Source organism: Dunckerocampus dactyliophorus, chromosome 7, assembly GCF_027744805.1.
Source record: "Dunckerocampus dactyliophorus isolate RoL2022-P2 chromosome 7, RoL_Ddac_1.1, whole genome shotgun sequence".
Taxonomy (NCBI): Eukaryota; Metazoa; Chordata; class Actinopteri; order Syngnathiformes; family Syngnathidae; genus Dunckerocampus; species Dunckerocampus dactyliophorus.
The window spans coordinates 3,299,465-3,322,174 of NC_072825.1; the positions used below are offsets into that span (position 1 = coordinate 3,299,465).

The window sequence follows — 22,710 nt, forward strand, 5'->3', positions numbered from 1 at the left end:
GAGGTAAGGATGGAACCTGAGATGGACAGGCGGACTGGTGCGGCGTCGGCAGTGATGCCGACTCTGCATCGGTCCATTGTGATGAAGAGAGCTGAGCCCAAAGGCAAATCTCTCAATTTAACGGTGGCTCTATGTTCCTACCCTCACATATGGTCATGAGCCACATCATTCCAACTGAATAAAAAAATACACTATCTTGCATTAATATCTTGTTGATTTTCTTTATATCATTTGCCAGCAAAACAGCAGCATGTTTAGTCATCCGGTAAAGTAACACCATTCAATAAATAAATGCACAGGTCAAGATTTTAATCCCCCCAATCTTAGACCCAAGTTACACCCTTGGGCGTACCCCACTGTGGGAACCTAGGACATACAGCATGCGATTAATATTGGTAATATTTGCCCAGCACGAGCTTTAACAAGAGGCAATGCTGATATTTAATAAAGACTTTATTTCCGACATAGCAATACACCAATGTATGTACATATTGCATCCTTCACATTAAAACTCACAATCCAAGGAAATAAACTGTGAAAAAAGTGTGCTTAACATTCTAACATTGTAGAAAAACTAAACATTTACTGCAAAGTGATGAAGGGGTTACCATGGTAACTTAGTGGACGTCAAGAAAGAAGAGCTTTCTAATGAAAGCTGGCTGAGTGCTCAGAGCATTGCTTCTGTTGCTGCTGTGTTGTGCAATGCACGTGTTCACAAATGACTACTGATCAAATACATTTCCTCGTCCACTCCAAATCAACGTTAGTTTGCCGCGAGCTGGACTTTGGATGCCCCCGATGTCCACCTTTGCCTGAACTCAATCATGTGTGCTGGTAAAACAGAATGACACGTTTGCATAGAAACTAAAACACATCTCCAGTTCAAAGTCTACCTCCTCTAATCGAGTCGACGAGATTTACGTGACAGGTCCGCCCCTTGCGCAGCTTCCCCAAGGAACAAAGAGGCTGGGAACCAAGGGCCTGTGAGACACGTCCTCATTGTGGAGTTACGGCACATCACACAGAAACAAGATCAGGACTTCCTTCTTTCAGTTCACTCCAAACGTGGCCGTTAACGTGTGGCACATGTTTCTACAGTAGTCCAGCTCTACCTTAGCCAGAGACGCGGCTCTGAACCGACACTACTGCACAAATCCAATTCAGGAAGTGTCTCGGTAGGGAAGACGTAGAGAGCCAGCGTTATGTTGAAGACAACGCCTCACCGGCCAGCTGGATGAGCAGACTTCTGCTGCTTCCTGACTGGACGAGCAGCAAGCCGGCGTGTTTGCCTGCACTGCTCGGTCTGAACTCCACAGGCAGCTTCACAAAGTGTTGAGCCCTAACAATTGACACAAATACATGGACATAAGGCGTAAACATAACAGAGCAAACATGAAAAGAATGCAACTTTGCCACTTTGATATTTCGTACAGCAACACATGCAGATACCTGTGTGCTAACAACTTCTACATGTTTGTCATATACTGTACAGTCAACCCTCGCTTTATCTATCCTAGTTTCAATATCGCTTCCTCACTATATCGCCGTTTTTCAAAAAAGTCATTCATAAACGATGGCTGTTTGGTGGTTGACATATTAGTCCAAAAATATTAAGACTAATTATATGCAGTATTGATATTATTCATTATTAGTGATATTAGTGACTTTATTCCCACAATATTTTGACTTTATTCTGATATTAAAACTTTTTCTCCATCCTAATTTACCAAAAACCTACAACTTTATTTTTTTTTTGTTTCTTTCTCATAATATTCCAACTTTTAAAAAATATATTTCAGGTTTAATATTTCATGTCTGTGCTACTAAAATGACATGACATGACATGACATTATTGTTCCTCATAATATTGCCAGTTTATTCTCGTCAAATTGCAATTTTTTTTTCTCATTTGAATATTCAGATTTTGACTTTAGGCTCATAAAATTATTATTTTTAACATTTTCCACCTTCTTCAACTTTCATTCTCATAACATTACAACTTTTTCCACAACCAAATTTTTCCAAAAAATACAATTTTATTTGTTGCTTTGTTTTTCATAGTGTTACTAACTTAAAAAAACAACATATTTTATCTTTAATATTTCAACTTTATGTGACTAACATGGCAGTAACTCATAAAATGATGACTTTTTTCTCTTAATATCTTGACTTAACTCTTGTAAAATTACTAATATTTCCATTTTTGCTGGGGTTTTTAATTCTTTTGAGTTTTCTTGTTAAATTATATTTTTAGAATGTGCCACGGGCCAATAAAGAAAGAGCTGGCGTCCGCACTTTGGACACCCTGTTATAGACGCACGCACGTAAGGGTTGCCATGCCTGCTAATTCTAGGCGACTGTGGGTGTGTCTTTGTGTAAAGTCGTTTGCAAATTCCCAGGTTCCCCGTTTTGGGCTTGTTTTCACAGGGCTAGTCGTTTGTTTCTCTTGTAGGACCTGCAACACATACCTTAGATATGCCTACTACACGCTTAAATATTGTAGTAATAATCCTCACCTACTTGTACATTACAGTTACACACCACCATTAACCTGTGAAAATACTGCAACCTGTTGCTAGCAACTTTTACAAAGCAAATACCTAAAAGGTACCGCAAAGCATGCTGGGAATGCTTCCAGCATGCCTTGCGGCACCTTACTTACTCTTACTCTAAACACGTAACTTTAGCAACCATTTACAAAAAGTTGCCGCAAAGCATGCTGGGAGCGCTTCCAGCATGCCTTTTCGTAAATGGTTGCTAAAGTTACGTGTTTGGAGTAAGCGTAAGTAACAGTAAGTAAGAGTAAGTAAGTTGTCGCAAGGCATGCTGGAAGCATTCCCTGCATGCTTTGCGGCACCTTTTTGGTATTTGCTTTGTAAAAAGTTGCTAGTTAATGTAGTCGTTTATAGTGCAGCAGCATGCTAAAATGGCTCTTCCCATTTATTGTGAAGATTGAAGATCCACTGGCTGCACTGACACGAAACCTTGATGGCAAGTCGGGGGATTACAAGATATGGTTTGAAACCCCTTGTATACCGTATGTAAAGCACATGTAGCATAAAAGCTGTTGGGCAAGCTGCAATTAAAGCTCCAATCAAAAAGAATGTAAAGGCCATCAAGCTTAAAGAAGGAGATGGTATTTTGGGTCCACCTCAGGAGGCCAGATGGGATAGGATGAAAGGCTCAACATGGTCGTGTTAAAGGTGTCTTACGAGCATTGTAACACGAGTTTGACTCACCTCAGGGAATATTTGGAATGCTTGATGTGGAAGGGCTCCTGAGGCTTTACAAACCTCAGCTGCAAGTCAATTTGAGAAGCCACGCATCAAAAATCAAATCCATGCACAACACAGCAAGCGTTAGTGCTAATTAAAGGATTCAAACAATTTTGTGAGCAGGATGATGGAAAAGTGCAACGTCAGTCCTCACCTCGTATGTGTTGACCGAGCTGTTGCGGATGTTGACTTTCAGCGTGCTGGACTGGCCAACGCACGTATGGGGGAAAGTGTAAAGCTCTTGAGGGCAATTAACACCCTTCCACACGGGTTCATCCTGGCTGAGGACGACAAGTGTTCATAGATGTAAAAACACGGACAATACGGCGGTACGATGTGACGCATGGCTATGGACAGATTGATGGTAGAGGAAAGAAGCTCAGGTCTTTATTCACGGTGAACGGCTCATGCAGATGAATTTGCGCTAAGTAGAGAATACCTGCTCTTCCCTGCTCCAACTTCAGCTTTCTTCCTCGCCTTAGTGGTGGCCTCCGTTTTGACCAAAGAGCAATCTCCTTTCTGGGGTCCTACCACTCCTCCACAGTCGACCCCCTACAGACGTACACACCATTAGTTCCCCACGGCTTCCCCGCACTGTCATTGTAGACATTGGACACCATTCCAAAATACAATCACAAGTGCACCAACGTATATAAATATAAACATGAGTGCATTCTTACAGTATGACAATTAGGGTGCTCCCATCAGGGTTTTATGCTGCCGATTCCGATACCAATCATCCAAGAGTGAAATCGGCAGATACTGATCACATGGATTAATTACGTGTACACTTTGATTTATGAGGAGTGCTATTGGCCAGGAGTGCTGTATAAGGACGGAAAGTCAGGACAATTCCAAGGTCCCCTGACTGCCAAAAAAATGTAAAATTATGACTCAAAGTAATCATTATTTAATGGGTGGAGGGGCTATTGCTATAGGCTATATGATATGGAAAAGGAAGTATAAAATCACCTTAATTGAGGCGAAACATATTTGACTTGCTTTTCCAAGAGAGCATATATGACTGGTGAAACGTACAGAGGATGAGACGCCTCCTCTAAGGAGCCTTTGGATGCGAGATGGAGTACATTGGTAGCTTCCAGGTAGCATGTAGGTGGGCTCCAAGTGAGAGAGCAGCTGGTGAACCCGGTGTCTTCCACCGTGACGAAGGCTGCTCGTCTCATTTGCTTAGCCTTCTGACTGAGTGCAGTCCAGCGCTGGCTGCCATTTGACTGATGATCAGACCACATGTATGTAACTAACTAACCCCTAATGTGCTTTCTTTGCACAAAAATATGCATGAAAGTAAGTATGTAAGAAGAAAAAGGTATTCCTTGCAAGTCTGTCAAACATGATCAAAGGCAAGTGTCTGTGTAAAATGTACAGCATTCCACAACTACAGAATGCCACTGAAGGTGTGAAATAGTTCTCACCGTTCCATGTAGCTCGAGGCGTATCTGACATTTCTGCTGGGGCTCAGACAATGGGTGGCACTCAAAAACCCAGAACTGAGCATAGTCGCCCCTGCCTCTTGGCAGGAATGTAATCGGCACCTGCAAGACAAGCATATGAAGAAGATGTAGCAGAAGGGAGTCAGTGCTGCTGACTTGGATTCCGTTTTAAATCAAATTAACAACTCTTTCTGGTCTTTTGGAGACACACAAGAAAGCATGTATCGATCTTCCCGAACGAGCAGCCGGTGCTGATGTTAGCCATTCTCTCACATTCGAGTTACAAGGTGTTAAAGGAAAAGTGTGCCCATCACCCACAATTCTTATGTGAGACATGAACACGTCTCTCTTGTCTGTGCATTCTCAAGATATAAAAACAGATTAAAAAAAAGAGGCAGCGAGGAATGCACATAATGGGACACACCTATTCCGCCTATAAACCTCCAAAAAAGAGCCAACGAGGCTCAATTTCCATCATGTGAGCTGCATATTAACCACAGTGTTGTAATTATGGTTATTAACATTGTTTCACCCAAGAACTACGTTACTGGCGTAGTGACACCTCGCCACACCACACCGGCTAGCTACTAGCGTCACCACACACTTGCTCACAATGCCTCAGATTACATAAAGATGCTCTACCTGCATTTTTTCATGGGCTCCCAAAGTGCCTGACAATCTGGAGCACCTGAAAGCAGTGTAGGTGACCCGGTACACATCACAACTGTTGTCAACCCCCTGAGAACAGAGAGAAGGGATCATAGTCTGAGTCACTGCTTCCAACCAAGGGAAAAGACATCTAGAAGATTGACTTGTGGAAAAAGATCTACACGCTGTGAGAGCCATAGTCAGGTAGGAAGCAACTCAAAAGAAAAAGTGTGGTATGAATGTGTGTTGCCTAGAAAGGGATGCTCAGAAGGACAGGATAGGAGGACATCCATTCAAATATATGAAATAATCACCTTGACATAGGGAGGTGCAAATGATGATAGGTACCACCTCACTTCCACGTCCCTATTCTCCACCACCAGCTGTGCCTCTGGAGTGCAAGAAGAGAACAGACAACGTAGGCTGCTGACACATTAGGACTTCAAGCCTCTATTGTAAAATGTCCTGCAGATTGCCGTTGTAGGAACACCATTTCATACATAGCAGAAAATAAGCATTTGGTTTTGTAAGTTTGCCGTCTTTTTTATTTGATGACCCTACAAAGTGCTTATGCGTCCAAGAACCACACAAACTAGTCCTGAACCTGCTTCTTAACATCTCACAGGTACCTGCCTGCCATAGAATAAGAACACGTAGCAGGAGAGATGGTGGTTGTTGCTGTTGTGGTGAGCTTGAGTCGCACACAGGAGATAGTCAGACGCTAACTTGGGTTTCCAGCTATCAAGCTTAGCAAATACTCACTTATACTGCACAAACCCACATTTAGGGGCTAGCGTGCTATGCAACCTTATGTCCTGCACCAGACGCACGTCTCGCAACAACAAATATGCTAAATGATGTACCCTATCCCAACACGCTACACTATACTTGGCAAGGAGTCATAAATCATACACGCTTTAACCTCGTTTAGCAGGATGGAATGTTAGAAAAGGTTTGATCGAGTGATATTACCGTACTCCAACAGAGAATATTAGCAACAGTAGGTATGATTAAAAAACAGACCCATTTACTTCTTGGTGCCTGCTAATGGCTATATGATCCGAAAGAAGGAAGCATAAAAGCAACTTTATTTAGGCAAAACATATTTGACTTACATTTCCGAGAGAACATACTGTATACAACTGGTGAAACGTACAGAGCATGAGACGCCTTCTTTAAAAGAGCCTTTGGATGTGAGTGTACATTGGTGGAGCCCAAGCAGGACTTCCAGGTAGCACTTGGGTGGAAGAGAGCAGCCGGTGAAAGTCAGGCTGCTCATCTCGTCCGATGAATTCAATTCTTTTTGGGGTTATTAGCTTAACCTTGTGACTGTCACGCACATACGGGCGAGTGTTGTCCAGCGTTAGCTGCCGTTTAACTGATGATCACACAGTGAACCTCAAAAACTCACCATACTCCATCAAGTGTTAGTTCTTTAAATGGCGTATTAAATGAAAGCTTTTTGAAATGCTACTCCCCGTTTGTTTTGCTTTTGGCACGCCTGTGCAGTGTGAAGGGAAGATGTTAGAACAAGACACTACACTGCACACAGGAATCCCTACAGGCTGCAATAGTACGAGCCAGAGGTGATCAGCATTGATTGGCATTTATTGGCGTATGCCCATCACCTGCATTTCCATGGAAATCGACAGATATTGATCGGCGACCGATCGATCGGCGCACCCCTATTTTAAACCCCACATTACTCACCGACAGGCTGGCTCTCTTCTCTTACAGCAAATGACTTGAAATTTCTCATGCTTCGCAAATGTTTCAGATGGAGGTGGATGTTTCAGAAAGCCGTGGTGTTGCCTAAATCCTTCTTCAAATGCGCCATGGGGTTGGTTGTATTAAACGTCTGTGCCACCATGCCACCTTGTGCATGGCAAGTTTTGCACTCAGCTGCAACATCACCACTCCTGCTGCTTGCTAAACACTCTAGCACACGCTGGTATGATCACGTGGGTTCTGCATGCTGGATACAAGTGCTGGTGCGGAGTCTGGAATGGGCTGCTTGTATCAGAGTGCCGATACATAATCCAATAGTCAGACCAATATCCAATATTAGTATCGGATAAGGACACCCCTAAAAGGACACTTTTGGAGAGCAACATGAAAGCATGCATTGCCCTTCGTGTTTGTTTTTTTTTTACTACCATACTCACTTTTTAAATGTGTCGTGACCGATTATGCCAAATAGACGATGACGTCTTGTACATGGAATGGACTGTTCCCATGTTTGTAAGGGGGTTAAATGACAAATACTTATTTTCCCCCCACGGTGTGTACTACCTGATGTTTCTCCTGAGGGAGTGTTGGGGAAGAGGATGTTGTTGCTGATGTGGACCAGAGCTGGAGCTAACTGCTGAGGCGTGAGGGCCAGTGCTGACTTAGACGTCGCCAACACAGGAGTGGCTGCCTGAGGGCTGAGGGCTGACAGAGTCGCATCCGCCGGGGTAGCAGAAACATCCAGTGCCAGATCCTGACGGATCTGGATCTTGATCGACTGTACAAAAACTTCTTTACAATATTTCCCCAAACAATGGGCTTGTGTATATTGTCACGTACCTTCTGCTGACCATCACATTGGACGTATATTTGTCCACTCCAAGGGAGCATGCTGGCGACTGAAGGGTTGGGGCTGATGAAAATCTGCAGGTGGCAACTTTGCAAAAAAAAAAAAATAAATAAATAATAATAATAATAATTACTATGCTTAAAAAAAATGTCCATATTCTTCACAATTACCAGACATGAGGTCTGTCATTCAGCCCAATCATGGCTGTCACTCACTCAGGGCTTGTGCACACCCCCGTGCACGTGCATTACGCAGGTTTGAGTGCAAGCAAAAGACGCGTTTAAAAAAAAAGGTGCTGATTCTTACTGTGGCTCAATGACTCCATGCTGAGGGGTGATGGTGAGGTAGCGGGCAGGCCAGGACAAGTCAAAGCTCAGCTCTCTAGAGGTATTATTCTTGATCTGCACCTGACTGGTGCTGGCCACAGCGTCTACCACCACAAAAACACGTACAACCATCATTTAGAAACACACAATGATCAAATATAGTACACTTTTAACTAGGGGCACGTCATCATCACGTTTCCAACTGGATTGTGGGAATAGTTTGGGTGAAATTTGTTAAAAAAAAAACAAAACTAACAAACAAAAAAACGTACTCATAGTGGGAACTGCAAGGACAAGTTGCTGTGGATGCAGAGTCCAGGACTCAGGCTGTTTTTGAGATGGCTCTGAGGTCTGTGGGGTAAAACAACACATTCAAATACACTTTCAATTTCTTAAAATGTATTAGTATGGGTTATATCAGGGTGTCCAAAGTGCAACCCGGGGCCGTTTGTGGCCTACTCTTATATAATCTAATCTAATGAAGGAAAAAAAAGTTGAAGTAATTAAAGACAGACATGATTTCATTTTTAGAAAATTACGTTTCGGAAAAAGTCATGCTCCTAAAATAAAGTCCAAATATGTGAATAAAGTCATAATTACAAAAAGAAAATGTAAAAGAAAAATGTGGATATACAATAGTTGGAAATTAAAAACAAAAAACAGCCAAAATGAAAAAAAACAGCTATAATCTTATGAAAATAAACTCATAAAATGACAAAAATGTCATTTTAATAGCACAGAGTTGAAATATTAAAGAAGAAATATGTTTTCTGAAAAAGTTGTAACATTAAAAAAAATACAGGGTTCCTTTTTGGAAAATTAGTTTGGGGGACGTTATAAAGTTCAAAACACAAGTAATAATTGATGATAATAAATGATTACAGTAAAAAATATACCGATAATTATCATATAATTAATAAAGAAAATGTACAATGATTTAAGAACAAAGTTGAAATATTTGAAAAATTTAAATAGTAAAGTAATAATAGTAAAGACAGTAATAATAGGCTTTTTCTTTTTTTTTTACCTCTCCTATAATCACAAAGCCGAGATGCAGTTCGTTCCTTGCAATAGACAAAATATCAAAGTGGCAAAGTTGCACGCTTTCATTTTTGTGGCCCTCGCTGGAACAAGTTTGGACACGCCTGGGTTATATCATTCCACTGATAAACCAGCTCAGTAAATACTAGTCTTGAAAGGCTGATGGTACCTTTAAGGAGGATGCTGTGACTCTCATTGCTGGACCTTGTGGACCCTTCACTGGCAGCACGTCCAAAGACACATTGCCATTTGTAAGGCCACTAGCAATCAACAACACACACGATATGAAATGATATGGAAGTACCCTTCAAAGACCTGTGTTAAAGTGTAGTGTGGTGCTATATAAAGCATGAAATGAAGGGCAGACAGTGATGATGTTACCTCTCTGTTACCAGGTCTTGTCTAGTAGAGGTCAGCAGTAACTCGGTGCTGTCACTCTCCTCACACACTCTGCCATTTGTGCTTCCCAGTAACGACACCGCAACCTTTCTCATTTGCCCGTAGAAGACGTATGCCTCATTGGGCCGTGGAGGCAGATCCACTGCTACCAAAAAGTAAGTCTAGTCAGACGTTTGAGGGAACGTATTGCAACGACAATCACAAACATCCCACTTTTAATTTGAACACAATCTTGCCTCATCGGATTATTATTATATTAGATGTCTTACCTTCATGAATCATTTCCTCTCCCAAAAACGTCTCATCGAATTTGGTGTTTTTCTGCAAGCTGTTCTCAGCGAGAACTTTCTGTCCGACATCTGGTTTGCTTTCAAGCAGTCTGAAAAATACATGTCTTCAGAAACAATGCTGATTGGTAGAAGTACTACACAGACTGGGCCAGAGATCAAGCATGACGGACAGATCTAACAAGATTATTTAGGCTAAGGGTAGACTAACTGAAGTAAAATGTGTTTTATTGTGTGAGGCAACAACGCCATACAGCTCATATGCTTCTTTTCATACACATTTGTTTTTATGAAATGCTGTTAGTAGGCATGTCACGATAATTTTCATCAATTAATCGAACGATTAAAAAAAGAAAACAGTTGTATAATTATGACGCCCTGGATAAATTGATATGTACGTGTATGCGTGCGTTTCATCTGCTCGTCTCTCTGTGCTGGACAGGCTGGATGACAAGAGGGTTCACTGTGAATCTGTATGTGCGCGTTGGTTCTATCGTGGAATGAATGGAGAGAGTGAACTCTTCTGTCCTCTCATTCAGCCTCTTTGTAGAGGCGGGGATACTAGCTGCTACCTTAGCAGCAGTTAGCCTCATGAGCCACCATATGCTAACATGAATGACGGCACAAAAGTGAATGCCACAGCCCCAGTGTGGGAATATTTGGGTTTTAAACAGAATGAACAGGGTGAGCGCATGAACACAGACGGCCGACACAACTGGGAAACAAAACTACCGATGGAGGTGCTCGGGCAGTGGTGCCTTTGTGCCAACAGTCAACGCTTACTGAGGCGTTTGGTCAGCAAATGTAAACATAACAGTGCAAAATGGTGCGCGTTCACAGTCGCTGGCTACATTGCAAAAACAGGCAACTTCTGGGTCAAGCTAATGTCTCACACACACACACGCCCACACATTCCTGCACCTTTATATATATATGAAGTCTTCCTCACATACAGAGATACCTGTACATATGCACACTCACAGTACATACGTACTTCCCCACATTACTCACTGAGTTAACCAGGGTGTTATTATGTTGTTGGTTTTATTACAGCGACGGTGATATCAGCAGTATGACTATATATATGTATGTGTGTATGTACGGTATGTGTATGTATGTGTATGTATGTATATATATGTGTATATGTATATTTTTTTTTTTTACAATGATGTGCATTACAGTAACTTTGATTCTATTCACTATCATGGATAATCATTTCATTACTACAGTTATGTGTGACTGTTTCAATGCGGTATTATCATGGTGATCACTATCATAATTCATCATTTCATGACTGCTATTGTGTGCGACTGTTTCAATGCAGTATTGTCATTGTGATCACTGTCATAGTTCATCATTTCATGACTGCTATTATGTCTGATTGTCATTGACAGCTTTGTCATTGTGGTTGTTGATATTGATTTGTCCTTTATCCTTGTTCGTCTTTATAGTTGTCACGGACATTTATTTGCTGATGTCGTTCTGTATGTTTCTGTTGTTTTGTCACAATTGTTGTTGTTGCTGCTGTTGTCCTTGTCTCTTGTCTCTCTTTTGTTTGTTTTTGTCCCCTCTCGTCCCCTCTCGCCCCCCCCCCCTGTTTCCTTTTCTCTTCTTCTCTGTCCCCTCCTGCTCCGGTCCGGTCGCTCCAAATTTGCTTTATAACAAGCATCAAGGTCGAATAAATTTTGTATGACAGGGGAAGTGTATATCACACTTCTCTCTGGCAGAGTAAATCTGTTGAGCACTTGACGGCATTTAGGTATACAATTCTATCTGCTTTAAAGGCTGGACAGGACAGGGGTAAAAAAAAAAAAAAAAAAAGTCTCACACAGGTACACTGTACACTATACTTTGGTTCCATCTAGTGGTTCAAATGTGAATTACAACTCATGAAAATTTGTCTAAAAAAATGTTGCCGATAAAATCAAATATCAATGATAATTTGTAGCACAATTATCAACCAGTAAACTTGTTATTGTGACAGGCCTAGCTTTTAGGGAAGTCCAGTCTGTTTTAGTACAGGACGTCTCTGAAGTCTGGACATAAAACACAGCACACACTAGGGATGCACCGATCCATCGGCCACCGATTAGTATCGTCTAATTTCGATAAAAAAACATGTGATCAGCATATGCTGATAAATGCCTTTCAAAGCCAATCAGAAAAAACAAATCAGCCACACATAAAAGGGCAAAAAAAAAAATCTGCCTAGAAGTTTATTTTATTATAATTGCCTATTTGGAAATGTCTGACAGCGACCCTGGCCAATACCGCTCATCAGAAATACATTGAAAAATCGACAGTTAGTCCTTGTGATCGATTATATATATATATATGAAAAGTTATTTTGAACAAAAATGAGGCAATATTTTTAGAATTGTATAATATATGGAGGAAAAGGCTTCTTGAGACGTCATCTGTACTTCTGTGAAAAAGGTGTCGGACGTTTCGCTCCTCATCCGAAGAGCTTCGTCAGCAAACTAATAAGTGCTGGTAGCTTAGGCCTTAAATACAGTAAGAGTGGGCGGAATTGGTGTGCCAACACCCTCCTCCTATTGGTTCGTTACACTAAGCCTGGGCGGAGTAGTGGTATAATCCTATCCTGTTATTCACACCTCCGATAAAAGGGAAGTGTCGCTCCCTGAATTGGGTATGAACGACTCTGATACTGGCTTGTTAGCATCTATTGTTCTGGCTCGGCCCTGCCTTCACCTCATTTGCAAGACTAAGAGCTGTGGGTTTTGGTCTCAGTAACCTGCTGAACACACTTAGTCTTGCAAATGAGGTGAAGGCAGGGCCGAGCCAGAACAATAGATGCTAACAAGCCAGTATCAGAGTCGTTCATACCCAATTCAGGGAGCGACACTTCCCTTTTATCGGAGGTGTGAATAACAGGATAGGATTATACCACTACTCCGCCCAGGCTTAGTGTAACGAACCAATAGGAGGAGGGTGTTGGCACACCAATTCCGCCCACTCTTACTGTATTTAAGGCCTAAGCTACCAGCACTTATTAGTTTGCTGACGAAGCTCTTCGGATGAGGAGCGAAACGTCCGACACCTTTTTCACAGAAGTACAGATGACGTCTCAAGAAGCCTTTTCCTCGATGGACAACTCCTGTACGACTGAGAGCCTACACAGATGTATAATATATGCATTTTACACAACTTTATATTATAAATATATTTAATTTATTAAAACTATATTGTATTCTTTTTAATATATTAACTGTAATTATTTAATTTGCATTACTATTTAAATTTTCTTATTTATATTCTAAAAATACAATATTACATTAAAAAAAAGTATGTAACCAGTGTGTAAAGATAATAATAGAATAATGCTCCTCTTGAAAGTTTTAACTTTGCACGAAATAAATGAGGAGGACACCAAATAAGGCTGGAAATAATCCACAAAGTCATTGAAATTATAGTAATACAGCAAAATAGTCAATGCCTTGTTTAGTCAATGTGGTTGCCCCTCCTGCAGGTAATGACCTTGTTTTATAAAAAAAAAAAAAAAAAAAAAAAAAACGCTAATCAGAAGGGCTCCAAGCAAGACTACACATCAGCTAAGTCCAGTCTAAAGCCAGGTCACTTCCCAATGCAACATTAAGTGTGAAGCACATTGTGGAAGGCCTCACCTCCTGTACTGCTGCCTGGAGACCTCATCTCCACAAAAGAGCAGCACGGTGGCCAGCAGGGGTGTCTCCGACTGACACAGGGTTTGCTCCCTTTGGCTACATTTGAGTAGCACTGTGACCACCTGAAAAAGCAGCACAACGGTGATTCAGGTTGTTTTTCCGTGCCGCATTCGGTGTGCGCTCTCCTACCTCTTGTGTCCTTTCCTTGAGGACAAACTGTGAGGGTGCCAGACTGATGACAGTTGGGTCCATAAGCGAGCGAGACGGTACATCAGAGAAGGCCACGGCTTTGATGAAAGCAGCTCTGGAACCAGTGTTCCTCACGCAGAGGCACACCTTGCTGACATGGTTCACCGCAACATCCGACACTGACGCCACGTAGCCGTCCACCTCCTTCCTCTGGTCCTCCAAGATGACGTTGCTGGTGCCGCCATAGCCAGAAAGAGGAATCTGAGCAAAGAGCAGAAGACCGTCAGCCACAGCTCAAGGACTGATAACTAAAAGAGGCAAAACCAACAAAGGAGGAAAGTTCTCACAGTGAATTTGACCCCCGGTTGAGATGAACGCACTCCTGACTGTTTGATCTCCAGCTTGGCCAACATGCAAGCCACCCTCGTGGGGGCAAAGAGCAGGTGGATGGCCACATCCTCTCTGGGGCGAATGGAGAGCTCTCCATTCCGGGACAAACGCTCCTCTGGACTGAACAAACTCTGCAGCTGAGAAAGGCAAGTCCTCCAAATAAGCCACTTTCATGATTATTACAGGAATACAGTCCCGTCCCTTAATAGAATTTTGTCCATCAGCCACAATCCTCATGTGAAACATGACCACACCTCTCTGTTTTCTAAAGGGAGAAAACAGCATGTGGGCGCAAACAATGCACGCAACAGGACACACCTACTTCACCTAGAAAGCCCTAAAAAAAAACCCTGCAATGTTGTATTTACATACTGTAAGTGAGCTGTATGTCAAGCAAGCTACAGTGACATTGTTATTGTAGCAGCTAACACCAAGAGGACACAGGAGACGGGAAGACCTCTCCCGTGCCCAAAGAAAAAGTCTTGATGCGCTGGCCCAAACAAACAAAAGGACGATGAGGTGAACAGGTCAACCCTGTGCAGGGCTGTCGTCCTGAACCTCACCGCTACCCCTAAACAGGAAAAAAGACAACTAAATCCCTAAACAAAACGAAAAACAGGACAGCCGGTCACACCAGCACAAACAAGAACTAAAAAAAAACTAATGGGAAAAACACCAAAAAACTGCCTGCTGCTCAGCATTAAGCCAGCAGCAAACATGAAGCAGCCGAGTGCCCTCGGAGCATGCCGAGATGGAACCAAGTCTGTCACAAACGGAGGCAGCACGCACCAGTGGAAGGTGAAGGGCGAGAGCCAAAGACAGAGAGAGCGTGCAGAGCACACCTGCACCCATTTATAGGCTACAAAAAAGGGGTGGGGCGAATCAGCTGCTTCCTGCAAAAACATGACCAAAAAGTGATGCAGCGCCTCATGCCACTACCGAGAGGTAACGGTCCCAGTCCAAAACAATACGAAAGGACACCAATATGTACTGACTAGGAAACAAGAACAATCCTATGAACAACTGGGAATAGACAAGCAAATCACCTCTAAATTATTAGCATGCATTCCAGGTTTTGTTTCTACACGGCTAGATGAACTGTGTTGTGATATCATGTGCTATGTGCGCCCTTCTCTATTTGTATTCTTTACCTTTTATTCAGCATATTCATTGTTTCCATGCACAGGCTACATATCCTGGTAGTTTGTTTCAGTCTTATTTACTAATCATTTAATTTATTGACTGTAACGTAGCTTCTTTTCTATTTACTTGTTAATTATGGGCCTGCAAGGAAAGCGCATGTTAGCACTGCAAGCACACACTATTAAGCAAGGTGTTAACATGCTAACGTTAGCATACTAGATTTTTTGCAATTTTTGTGAATATGAACTTAGCAGACACTTAACGCTATCATGCTAGCATGCTAATGTTAGCAGCATTGTAGCATTTTTTGCCACTTACATAGGTAGACACTATTATGCTAGGTGTTAGCAAGCTAATGTAAGCATTGCGAGCATGAATACTAGGAGTGGGGGAAATAATCGATTCTTAGCTGCATCGTGATGTTGACGATTATTAATCAAATCCTAAATGTCAATACTCGGTGACGGAGCGAGGAAGTGCCGCCCAGGCAGTTTGTGTAATGGGCGCCACACACGGGAGGCAACAAAGCGACAAGCGGCTGTGACCAGCTACACTGGTGAGTGACGCGTTCATATCCAGAGCGAATTGTACGAGTCTCCCACGGTTTTCATTGGCTGTCAGATGTGGAGGGAATTTGGGAGTGCCCAAGTAGTTCAGAGGAAGAAAAGCGGGAAATTCATCTGTTTCATGTTTATTTTAATTGTGGATAATTACAAATATGCTTCGTTTTAGTAGTACACAGTCAGTAAAAAGAAATATGCATTGGTCATTGTTTTATCATTGAATCGCAGGCCTTTGAATCGTAATTGCATCGAATAGTGAGGTGGCCAGAGATTCCCACCCCTAATGCAAACTAGGTGGGTGGAACGATCCCAACATCGACATTACTGATACAGTGGGCAAATTGATCCCTGTGTGGAGGTTGTGATATGATACAGTGCCATAATGGGGGGCCCATTCAAAATTTCTACTGACATTTTTCCAGTTCTATGTATTCTCTTTTTATTTACTCAAATATTTTTGTACTTTTTCAACACTTTTCTTCCGTGCCGTCTTTCTTTTCTTTTCCTTCATGCCTACATAAGCTGTTATTCAATATACTGATCTGTCTTTTAGAACGCTAAACACTGGAAGTGAATAAATGATACGTCACTGATGACACACAAAGTCGAGGAAGGATTAAGTCAACTGCTTCTTCCCCCTCCTCTTTCAGACACGTTGAATTGTGCGAGTGTCAACACAATTTACCTGAAAGCAGTCCTGGTCTTGGCCACGGATAATCAAGCGCAGGTGCTGAATGGCGTTGCTTGAATTGTTCCTTAGAACCAGCTTCTGCTGACTGAAAAACCAATGACAGCTCTTTGTTCCGCTCTATTTGTGACGAAAATAATCAAGTACTTGTACTGTTACTTACACAGCTTGCCCCAGGGTGACCCCTCCCCAGGCCACAAACTGCTTGTTAGAGAGAATTGGGGGGAGCTCACTGGCCAGGCCAGGGCCAACTTCGGCAGCTGCCTCTTCTGGGACAACATCTCCTTTTAACGTGACTTCATACTGAGGGCCTGATGGCAGCACCAAGATGGTGAGAAGGCTGCAGGAAGGAAAAGAGTCAAGTAGAAAACGAGTCACGATATGAAGCGATACTGACATTGGCAGCAGCTGTTTCCCTCCAACTAACATCAGGACGCACCTTGTGTGACGAACACATCTGTGATGCAATATTGTTTGCAAAATTATTTCATTGACAAAGCTTTTTTTCCCATGACAAAACGAGACGGTGATGAGCTAAACATGACTGTGGTGACTACAACGTGACGAGTCGTGTGTGTTTTCCTAGACCAGACGATGACTGGATGAAAATGTGAGAGGGTTGGCTATCAACATCCTCATCCAATTTCCATTACTTATTGACTGAAATTTACATCTGTTGTACGTTTGAGTTTGTTTGTTTTTTTTTAGTTTTCGGCGACTAAATGTGGACAAGGTCTATCACATGTAGAAATGACTAAAATGTGACGAAAACAAGCATTTTCGTCCAAAAGACTAAGACCAAAAACAACATTGCTGTGATGCCGCTAGACACATTTCGATATCGGTCGGCTGATAGACATCCCTATTATAAACCATTGATGACATTGATGATTATTTTTGTTACATACCTTCAATTGTTAGTTGTGTCTATGTCGTTTAATGTATAGCTGTGAATACTTATGTACATGTCAATTCTTACTTTTTTCACTTTTTTTTTTTAAATACATGACGAAACATTTCCAAAAAAATGTTTTGATGTCATTTAGGGATGCACAATATCTTTTTTTTTTTCAAACCGATATCTTTCTGCTTCAAGACCAATTTGCTACCAATAACTTTTTTTATATACTTTTTCAAATTCAATTTAAGTGTAGTGTGTACCTGAAGGTAAGAAGGACTGGAACAAATTCAGACTTGTTGATTTGTCCAAATCAAATATCATGACATTACTACTACCACATCACTACCATCAGAGAACCAAAGTATAGAGAGAAGCCCAGCAAGGTGCACTGTATTTGGGCACACGCTCCGAGCAGCTGGTGTGACGCCACAGAGGTCTCTGGCAAACCTTTTTCACTTTTCAAATGCCACGATGCTGGCGTTTCAGGTGGCTGATAAGGTTTTTTGTGTGCTCTGTGTTTTGTTTTTTTTCCCCCCTCAACGTGGAGCATTTGGTACAACTAGCGTGTGAAATGTCTTTCTTGGAAAGTGAATGTTTGTTGACAAGTTAGTTTAGGGGAAGTTACGACAGGCCGCTAACGTCACAGGCAGGAGTAATCTCACCTCATTGGAGCTTTTTTTTTAATGTTATCGTTATGACGTCATATCTCCCTCATATCGGTCTGATAATTAGCGTACACCCCTGTCATAATTAGGTGTTAGAATTTTAAGGGGAAAAATATTTTTTCCCCATTTCGAAATAAGACCGTAACAAGTGCTGTGAATACTTCTAAATTCGTATTTGTGTACCTCTCTCTGTATTTCTTGGCTCCCCACGCTTGAAATGAAACCACGACCTGTCGCTCTTCTCCCACGGTGAGGAACAATTGATCAGGTGTGACTGAGAAACACTCATCGTTGGTCTTGAAAGAGAAGACAAATACCAAAAGAGAAGACAACTTGAATGTTGGCAAGAACACAGTAAGACAAAAAACTAATACATACATGGAACACAAAGGCAAAGATATCATATTTTTCTGCGTTTTATCGGTAGTAGTGACATGTGAATCACTTTCTGTACATCAATTTGGCAAAAGGGAATAATACCAAAAGACGTGGTGGCAAAGGGCTGGAGGCATGCTAATTCCCAAAGAGAAGGATGCAGCAACTATTAGTCAATTCCAGCCAATCTGCCTTCTCAACATTGAAGGGAAAATCTTTTTCAGTGTGACAGCATAGAGACCGTGCACCTACCTGGGGAAGAACAAGTACATTGATACATCTATACAGAAGGCCTGGTATCCCAGGGTTCTCTGCTTGCTTGGAGCATACCAGTGTAATCTGGCACCAGATCCAAACTGCTAAGAAGGACAAAAGAGACGTCCACGTAACCTTCCTCGACTTGGCTATTGCCTTTGGATCAGTTCCTCACAACCTCTGGGAATTCCTTCAACTTCTTCCACGTTCCATCACTGCTCTAGTGAAAGCCTACTTTGAAGACCTGCAATTGTGCTTTCCAACAGCCGACTACACAACATCATGGCAGCGTCTACAAGTAGGCATCATGGCAGGCTGCAGAGTCTCACCCCTGGCATTCACAATGGCCATGGAAATCATCATCAGGGCCTCTAGATGGGTGGTGGGAGGTGAGTGAACGAAAAACGGAACCGGTCTTCCACCTATCCGAGCATTCATGGATGACATGACCACGCTGACCACTCCTGCAGCATGCACCAGGCGACTACTTGGAAAGCTGCAGGAGAACATCATATGGGCCCGGATGAAAATCAAGCCGAATAAGTCACGAAGCATCTCAATCGTCAAGGGAGAGCTGAAGAACGTGAGGTTCTGCATTGGTGACGACCAGAGCAAGCCGTCAAGAGCCTGGGCAGATGGTACAATGCAAGCCTCAAGCCTCAAGGACAAAGACCAAGTGCAGGACATCACCACCAGTCTGGACACCATCAACAAGACAATGCTGCCAGGGAAGCTCAAACTCTGGTGCCTACAATTTGGACTTCTCCCTAGGGTAATGTGGCCACTCACAATCTACGAGGTCCCAATAACAACGGTGGAAAAGATGGAGCGAAACATAACTTCGTATGTGAAGAGTCTGGCAGCAGTCCTTGAGAGCAAGAGGGACACCATCAACTCCTTGCCCTTGAGAGCTGCCAATTCCATCTCTGTGCCAACATTCATTCAAGAGGGACAGAAACAGCCTAACCACCCAGCTACCAAACCAGAAACTGGACAGCGAGCCATGGCCCGGGATTGGAAGATGCTAGTTGATATTGGCAAGCAACTAATCTTTCCCCCAGAGATTGCAACCACCACCCTCAGGCCAGACTTGGTGCTATGGTCGCCTTCACTAAAGGTGGTCTTCATCATAGAGCTCACGGTCCCATGGGAGGATTCCACCAAAGAGGCCTACGAACAAAAGAAACTGTGCTACACACATCTGGCAGAATCGAAACACCAATGAAGGAGAGTACCCACCTGACGACCCTAAAGAAGTTTTAAACCCAACCACTTCCTTCCTACCCTTACTCAAGGATGGGGTGTGGGGGGAAGGGAGGAGACTGAGCGATGACCCGGTGGGCGGGGCATTTTTTTTTTTTTTTATCCCAGGTCGGGACCTTAATTGTCTGGACAGAAGACACATGTCTTGTCCATGGAAGAAGTTACAATTGTCAGCCTAGATTTGTTCATTCACAGCAGGGTCTTCTTCTTGGCTGATGTCCTCTCAATCCATGGTGATGTAAAAGTGCCAATGGTAGGACGGTAGGATGGTAAGACAGATCTGTGGTGGTTCCTAGGTTGCTGCTCAACATCCCAACATGTTTCCTTTCATCTGAGTGACAGCATGGGTCTTCCAGAATGTGTGTCTACATTCTACAATTCTCCTTCTTAAACCTTCGCTGAGTTCCTTGGACTTTCCTATTTTTCTGAGCATTGTTCCATCCAGCGTTGATGCTACCAAACAAACTAGCAGCTGCAGCACAGCAACAATGCCACATAGTCTGATCTAATAATACGTAAAGTCAAGTAAAAAGCAGAGAATTACCTTGAGTTTCATCTGCACATCAATGTTTCCTGCATTCCTTAAGGGCAGTGTGCTTTGACAACATTTACCCAGTGCAGCACGCAAGGGCACAGTCTGGAAACAAAACACATCAATTATAAATTTGCAATGCAAAAAAGTAGCACTTATTTCTCAGCTACCTGGTTTCTGCCTTTTGTTCTCGCTTTTGCTCTCACTCACCCACTATTTCACTCACTCTCTTACGCACACACAAAATATTGCATGTCAGTACTGAAGCTGAAATGCTGTGGAAAAGTAGAATGAATGCAGGTATGGTATGAATGATTTGAGGAATGTGGCAGTAGCAAGAATTGTGTGGGAATTCCTTTTGGTAACAGAAACCAACTAAAATGCTAAGATGTTAACTGTTAGCGTGCTAGCACCTGGCATGATAAGTGGCAAGTATGTATGGAAGTAACAAATTGCTAACTCAGTACAAAAACAGTGCTGAATTTTACGTGTGAATGCTTTCACATGTAAAATCATCAGAATGAGCAAAACAAGAGAGGTCTTTTTCTAGTCAGGGTCGCATACAAAAAAAACAACAACTGAAAGACGGGGGTCACTTTGATGCATTTTGTGCATTAAATATGTTAAAAACTAAATGGAGCAATTTCAGTAGAAATTGCATATGAATGCTGAAACGCTGAAGCTGAAATGAAATGTGGAATCCATCCATCCATCCAATAGATTATTGTAACAATCTATTATATGCAAGGAGCTACAAGCCGCACTTTGGAAACCCCTCGTTGATGTGCATCAATGAGACTTTGAACGATCCATAAGTAAGCAGTTGAATCACCTTGAAGGAGTTGGTCTTCATAGTCTCCATGAAGGTTTGGAGACAAATGGAATGTTGTCATGTACTGGACACACAGAAAACATCATGACTACTGTACCTGCAGATCTTTAGGTGCATGGACTATGGCAGTTCCAGACCGAGCTCTGACGGGAACACTTTTGATCACATGACCGGCAGCGGGTGAGTCCACTTCAACATCTATGCAGGCGCAGTACTCATTTGCGAGACCTAGCTCTCCTGATGAACACCAACAATTGTTGACAGTAAGACAATACAGTGGTGTGAAATAAGTGTTTGCCCCCTTCCTGATTTTTTTTTTTTTTTTTTGGTATGTTAGTCACACTTAAATAACTGGTTGGGCCACCCTTAGAAGCAACAACTACAATCAAGCGTTTGCAATAACTTGGTCTTGCACCGCTGTGGAGGAATTTAGCAGAATTGTTGTCATTCAGCCACATTGGAGGGTTTTCCAGCATGAAGAGCCTTTTTAAGGTCATGCCACAGCATCTCAATAGGATTCAGGTCAAGACTTTGATTAGGCCACTCCAAAGACCCCTGATAGTAGTAATGTCATGATATTTGATTAGGACAAATCAACAAGTCCTAATTTGTTCCAATCCTTCTTACCTTCAGGTGTGCACAAACTACACTTTAATCTAAATTTAAAAAGTAGATATATTGGTTATCATTATCGGTCTTGAGAAGTACAAAGTTATCATGCATTTCCAATATCTATTATACAGTACTTAATAATAATGCTAGTTAGTGAACCTCCCATCAGAGAACAGAACACCCTGAAAAGCATATCTTGTCTGCTTTTACGTTGACTCGCTTACAGTACAAACTCAAATATTTTAGTTCATTTTGCCTTTAATGTAATCAAACTTAGTTTGCTTGAAAAACACCCGACATGGTTTTCTATACAAATGGTGCACTGCGTGCTACTTCAACAATGAAGTACCTGATGAGGCTGTGTACTTCCCCCAGGCCTTGAAGTGAACCCAAACCATAAAACATTCTGGATTCTAGAAAGAAAAAAAAAAAAAGAAAACACAGTGAGAGGTGTGTTGCTAGCTAAATGCACTGGTTCACCAGCCTCAACTGACAGGAGGAAGCGCACACACCTCTCCATAGCTGGCATGCATCACATGATTGACGACAGAAGGAGACATCAGTGGCGTCATGGGTCCTGCTGGCTGGGCCGCCTCAGATGCCAAGGGAGCAGGCTGCTTAGACAGCGTGAAGCAGCACCATGATGTCGCCTT

At 42.4% G+C, this 22,710-nt stretch overlaps 1 protein-coding gene across 11 annotated transcripts in view; it reads right to left on the minus strand.

Annotated features, from left to right (window-relative positions):
- Nucleotides 1–320: 320 nt before the first annotated feature.
- Nucleotides 321–22,710, minus strand: part of cep192 (centrosomal protein 192) — a 44,580-nt gene continuing 22,190 nt past the window's right edge. For 4 of the 11 annotated variants that reach the window (XM_054782156.1, XM_054782153.1, XM_054782149.1 and 1 more), the window contains 25 exons: nt 22,570–22,710; nt 22,407–22,470; nt 21,543–21,682; nt 21,446–21,469; nt 20,626–20,718; nt 18,372–18,484; nt 16,786–16,962; nt 16,620–16,710; nt 14,186–14,365; nt 13,839–14,099; nt 13,650–13,771; nt 9,988–10,097; nt 9,701–9,863; nt 9,489–9,579; nt 8,551–8,629; nt 8,259–8,382; nt 7,943–8,039; nt 7,667–7,880; nt 5,689–5,765; nt 5,369–5,464; nt 4,709–4,828; nt 3,715–3,827; nt 3,430–3,556; nt 3,240–3,298; nt 322–1,339 (listed from right to left, as the gene is read on the minus strand). In XM_054782156.1, the coding sequence (XP_054638131.1) occupies nt 1,201–1,339; nt 3,240–3,298; nt 3,430–3,556; nt 3,715–3,827; nt 4,709–4,828; nt 5,369–5,464; nt 5,689–5,765; nt 7,667–7,880; nt 7,943–8,039; nt 8,259–8,382; nt 8,551–8,629; nt 9,489–9,579; nt 9,701–9,863; nt 9,988–10,097; nt 13,650–13,771; nt 13,839–14,099; nt 14,186–14,365; nt 16,620–16,710; nt 16,786–16,962; nt 18,372–18,484; nt 20,626–20,718; nt 21,446–21,469; nt 21,543–21,682; nt 22,407–22,470; nt 22,570–22,710 (3,015 nt within the window). In that variant the 3' untranslated portion in view covers nt 322–1,200. Of the gene's footprint in view, nt 1,340–3,239; nt 3,299–3,429; nt 3,557–3,714; nt 3,828–4,708; nt 4,829–5,368; nt 5,465–5,688; nt 5,766–7,666; nt 7,881–7,942; nt 8,040–8,258; nt 8,383–8,550; nt 8,630–9,488; nt 9,580–9,700; nt 9,864–9,987; nt 10,098–13,649; nt 13,772–13,838; nt 14,100–14,185; nt 14,366–16,619; nt 16,711–16,785; nt 16,963–18,371; nt 18,485–20,625; nt 20,719–21,445; nt 21,470–21,542; nt 21,683–22,406; nt 22,471–22,569 lie in introns of all 11 variants that reach the window. The other 7 variants (XM_054782148.1, XM_054782154.1, XM_054782157.1 and 4 more) reach the window with 5 other exon arrangements.